The sequence below is a fragment of the Olea europaea genome, chromosome 16, assembly GCF_002742605.1.
Source record: "Olea europaea var. sylvestris chromosome 16, O_europaea_v1, whole genome shotgun sequence".
Lineage (NCBI taxonomy): Eukaryota > Viridiplantae > Streptophyta > Magnoliopsida > Lamiales > Oleaceae > Olea > Olea europaea.
Window position 1 is genome coordinate 11,243,667 of NC_036252.1, and position 5,266 is coordinate 11,248,932.

General features: G+C 34.7%; 1 protein-coding gene across 2 annotated transcripts; it reads right to left on the minus strand.

Moving 5' to 3' along the window:
• Window positions 1-350: 350 nt before the first annotated feature.
• On the minus strand, window positions 351-4,936 carry LOC111412089 (transcription initiation factor TFIID subunit 14b-like). 2 transcript variants are annotated; one of them, XR_002705960.1, is made up of 7 exons: window positions 4,694-4,936; window positions 4,447-4,535; window positions 4,107-4,328; window positions 3,605-3,789; window positions 3,402-3,523; window positions 2,172-2,648; window positions 351-754 (listed from the first exon to the last, which is right to left on the minus strand). XR_002705960.1 is itself a non-coding variant. In XM_023042848.1 (6 exons), exons 1-6 carry the CDS (start codon window positions 4,799-4,801, stop codon window positions 671-673), a joined length of 810 nt encoding a protein of 269 aa, XP_022898616.1. In that variant the 5' UTR covers window positions 4,802-4,936; the 3' UTR covers window positions 351-670. The 2 variants fall into 2 exon arrangements, 1 of the variants encoding a protein (XP_022898616.1); XM_023042848.1 differs by lacking the exon at window positions 2,172-2,648.
• Window positions 4,937-5,266: the final 330 nt, after the last annotated feature.

The following is a 5,266-nucleotide window of genomic DNA, read 5'->3' on the forward strand; positions in this document are numbered from 1 at the left end:
GCAACAGTCAAAAGCTTATAAGCAAACACAACAATCCAAACATATGTGCTTATTGAACACATGACATCCCCGCATATAGGCTTTTTTATTGAGTACTTGTGTTAGCTGCTGCTTCTGACGCCCCATCCAGACATCAGACATGCTCTATAACTAGCTGCTCATTTCTTACTGATTAAGAACCCTACTGAGATTTATGCAATCAGCAACAAGGACACAAAATTCAAAATATCAACTTTTTTTTCAACTCAATAATAAATACGATCTTCCAATTTCGCAAGGTGGCACCCTTTTTTTTTTTAATCAAGAAATGCATACTAAATAGTTAGTGTTTGAGAAGACGGAGCACTACATGCTGTTAAATTCTCAGAACCTTGAATAAAACCTCGAATCAGAATATTAATGCCTATAACTATGGAGTAGAGTATGTTGAAAGTGTTTTAAGAGTTCCCACAAATTATACAAAGCACTGAACTAGTATATCTCCATATATAAGAGTCGATTTGACTGCCAATTTTTCTCCTCCTTCATGAAATACATTGAAGGTTTCACGTCAAAAATGACAAAAAAAGGAGCAAAGGAATTAGTTCAATCACACATGAATTGAAACCATTGATATCTTAATCTCTTGGAATGATTAAGTTTAATAGGTTAGATTAGATGCATTGAAAATTTACACGTCAGATGCAGATTTCAGTTGTTGCTGCCCGTCTATCAAACTCAACTGCCTTCTGAGTCTCGCAATATGAGCTTGCACCTGCAACACCAGCGAGAAGTGGAAATAATTCGTGTTAACCAAACATTTGATGTCTAATATATTTCACTATGCATTAAGAGAGCAAAAAAATAAATAAAATCTGAAACCTTCAAGTCTTATGCCTTAAAAAATATTATCGACAATATTTTAGTTAACAATAGTCTATTGGATCTTGCATACAAGCTGATATCGTGGAATATAATGGTTTTCCTCATCATTTAGGTATATTTGCTTCAACAGAAAAGCATGCAATGTCCTCAGAGATCATCCTCAGTGATCTCATGATTTAAAAGTTCATTTGATAGTAATAAAGATAAAGGTACAGGCACAGGCACATCTTTCCCCTCCTTCCCCATGCAGATAGCAAACTCATGCATCTAAACACAAGTTACGTGTAACCTAAATCATCTAATGTTATTAAATCAAACAGAAACTTATTCCATACTTAATATAATTAAAAAAAAAAAAATCCATAAAGCTGCAATTCACATGACAGGAGTAGCTGAGTAATGGCTGAACACAGAACATGCATCAACTAAACTGATTATGTACCAGGGAAAAAAATGCCAGATTGACAGGGGCTTACATCCAAATCAGAGTACACTTTCTACGCACAAGAATGATATAACAATGCAACCCCTGAAGTAGCATATATATTTCAATATCCCAAAATATGTCAAACTCATTGAACTTGCTCTAGCACATGTATTTTGCATCTAAAAAATATCAAGCCATTAAATCCATCCAACTTGAGTAACAGTGTGAGAGTATCTCTAAGAGACTCTTTAAGAATGGGATGCTGTCTATTTTAAAGAGTCAACCCTTAAAACCATGCTCTAAGAGACTCTTTAAATTAAATTTTTAATTTAGTGAGTGGGTTTGGATCTCTAAACACTCACTCTCTATAATTAAATACATTTAAAATTTTTAAATTTTCAATATAGGAAAATAATTAAATAATCTAGAAAAAAAAACCGGTTAAAATAGAAGATAGAGAAAAATATTTTTTGAGAATATTAAAATTAAGCGTTAAATGTAAAGAGCTTGTTGGAGTGCTTTAAAATTTTAACTCTTTAAATTTATAGATGCTCTTCAAGTAATAGAATATACACTTTAAAAATAAAGCGTCTTTTAGAAATGCTTTGAGTTAATAAGGCTTTATTGAGAATCCAGCAAATGGTTTCCAGCAAAATTTTCTTTTTTAAATTGCATGAGCCGTCCCTATAGTTTGACCGCATTTGCATTTCTATTCCCAAGATCGTTTTCTTGGGATTTAACTCATCAACCTTTCATTTTAGGTACTTTCATCCACTATTCACGGTTCGATCCAGCAAAACTGTCAAGATGACATGAGAAATTTACCATCAACTTTAAAAAAGTAAAAGAAAAATTAAGTATATGAGAATAAAAGACCTACTTCTGCCCCATGCCCCAATCCACACAGCCACAAATCTGTTCGAGGGTTGATTTTATGGTAGTGGCTTAGGCAAGAAAAAGATGAATCAAGTTGCAGAACACCACCATCACCAATCAATCTCTTCAATTTTCTAGGAAATGGTCTTCAAAATTGGCAGTCATGAGTTCAAAAAATGCACACCATTTAAATCCCACATCTTTGCCAACTGGAGATGACAGTAATAGTATATTCTCTCCACAAATACCAAAGACATGAGTGGAGGGTTGTTTGAATGGGATTCTGGGGGAAAATGATCAGTCTTTTCTATTCGTCTTTGGGTAAAATGCACAAACAATACCCAAACTTTTGGCCATTTTGCACTTCTATCCACAATCTCTTTCGCTTAGCATTTAGCTCCTTGATAGTCCAAATTTGATGCATTTTCACCTCCAGTTCTCATCCAGAAAAGTTGACATGAAAACGAATTTACATCTTTAACTGTAAATAAGCAAAAGAAATACGTAATATAAAAAAAAGGAAGAAAACAACAAAAACAAGAAAACCCCATCCCCCCACAGCCGCCACCCTACAATCCCCAATTTGATCTTTGAAATTTGTGCAAAGAATGCGATTATCATTGTCATCTTCGCAAGCAAAGATGTGAAGAATTTGAATAGCACAATGGTGTTCAGTATTTGTTCAACTTGTAACCTACCATTTTGAAGACCATTTCCTTGAAGAATAAAGAGATTGATTTGTGGCATGTAGTTTCATAACTTCTTTCATCTTCCACTTGTGTGTATCCATAGCCATCGCCATAAAAGTAACTTGTGTAGAGATTTGGGGTGGGGCTGCTTGTGAGGGCAAGAGGAAGAAGATAGTCTCTTTTGATTTTTCTTCTTCTCATATTTATTTATTTTGCTTATCCAAAATTGAGGGTAAATTTTTCTTTTAATTCCAGGTTTATGCTTTTGTTGGACAAAATCCGTGAGTAGGAATGAGATGCACCTCAAATTCGATGGTCGAGGAGCTAAAGGCCAGAGAAAAATATTGGGGATAGAAGTGACAAAATGGGTCAGATATTAGGGACCACGACGGCAATACACCCGTCTATTTCCCAACCAGATGAGTCATGAGAGGAATTTAGTACAGATATTGAAGCATTATAAGGTAAAACTTCGACCCTTCTTCCATCTCAACTATAAACTGTAGGTAATTTTAGTAGAAGAGTAAATTCCTATTCATGCTAACCTGCTGGCGTGCGGCAGCTAGTTTTAATAGTTCATCGGCCTCAGAGAAATTGGTGAACCACTGGTTTAGGGGATTATTTTTGGTATCACCCCTGTTCCCACTGTCAATATCCTCCATCGGCACTATAGACAAGTAAATAAAATAACAGTATAACAAAGAATAGGAAAATCATTTGATAACCAAAAAAGATAAAGAAAACATACCAGGAGGCAACAAAAAGCCACTGGGTAGTCTAGGCATAATAACGGCAGGATGATTCTGCACGCGTGCAAGGAAACCCTCTGAAGGCTCGGAAAAGACAATTTCGTCATAGGATTCCACGACAACAGGCTTCTTCATGGACATGGGACCAGACTCCTCCTCAGGGTACAACTTCAAATGGTGATACCTATAAGCAATTTCACTCTCAATCGTAACTTCTTATACAGAATATACCACAACATCAAGAAGACTATTTGATAGTGACTGCATTCATAATTGAGAAAAGTCAAACCAATCTGTATGCTAGAAGAAAAGCAGCAAAAAAAACTCATTCATGTAAACTCATAAATCTTTGACCTAATAATGCTTGGTATTGGGGCAAATAATCACATTCACATCATTCACGCCTCATGTTGAGAAAGATACATGATCTTATGCATACATACATATACGTATGGATGTAATGATAACCCCACAGAAGCATGACAAAGAAAGCAGGCTCACAAGTGCAATGGCTTTTCAGTAATGTCACTGTGGAAATGAAGGGTAATGACGATTTCAAATTCACCCCATCCAGACTCCGATAATTCAAAAGGAGGACCTTCAACAACCCTCGTGGGATTGTTAAAACTTGAATGAAGTTGGAAAACAGCTCGCTTTATCACCACTCCCAGGTCCTCATTCGTAGAGCTACGCACATAAACTGTCCATTTATGAGACTCGTACCTAGTTAAAACCCAGTAAAAAAAAAAAATAATAAAATCAAACAAGTATTTCATCAAACAGTTAATAGATGATTACAATTCCACCAACCTATAAAAATAATAAAACAAAGAAAACTTACTCGCTAGCTTTCTTGCCAAGCCAAAACGCAATGTTACCATACACAATTGGGACACAAATTTCTGAATCTTTAAGCTTCTTGCCCAAAGTCTACACATAATGAAACACATTTAACATAATTATCAAAATAATCATAAAACTTTTAGTAGGAAAGAAGTATTTTTTGCATTAATGGGCAAATTAATTTTCATATCATAATACAGTAAACGGCGAGTAAATTTAAAGCTGGAAGTGCAGACTATTTCTACCTTTTTCTCATTATCGTCTGAAGATTTAACAATTTTGGTGCGCTGTGATTTCGGTGTGGGCCCACCAATGTCCGGCTGATCTGCTCCGTGTTTCTGATTCTGAGACATTCTACAATTGTTCTTTCGAACTATAATTTGATTAAGATCCAATTGAAATTAGGGTTTTTCCAATCGAAAAGTGTACGAAATTAGGTTTTAATGGGATCCAGTGAGGGAAGGTCTACCTTTAGGTTTCAAAGGACCAACAGTAGAATATACCATTTTCTCTTTTTAAAAATAATCGTAATGGTTATCTAACTTTATATTTATTGTCATCATAGTCACTGAATTTAATTTTGTTTCACTATGGTCACCCAACTTTATGCTTAGGGTTACTATGACCACCCAATTTTTGATTTTATTTCACCATATTCACTCCATTTCATAAAATATCTCATCATGACCACACAATTTTATATAACGTTTCATCATGGCCATCCAACTTTTTTCACCATATTCACTAATTTTAAATTAGGTAAAATGGTAACTTTGTATTATATATATAGAATAAATTAAAAATAAAATAAAAATTAT

Excerpts from the sequence above, each read along its gene's own strand:
- LOC111412089 (XM_023042848.1), bottom strand. The coding sequence starts at position 4,801 with ATGTCTCAGAATCAGAAACACGGAGCAGATCAGCCGGACATTGGTGGG. Across the intron at positions 4,329-4,446 it reads CTTGGCAAGAAAGCTAGCGA|GTACGAGTCTCATAAATGGA; the intron begins GTAAGTTTTCTT and ends GGTTTTAACTAG. Across the intron at positions 755-3,401 it reads TAGCTGCCGCACGCCAGCAG|GTGCAAGCTCATATTGCGAG; the intron begins GTTAGCATGAAT and ends CTGGTGTTGCAG.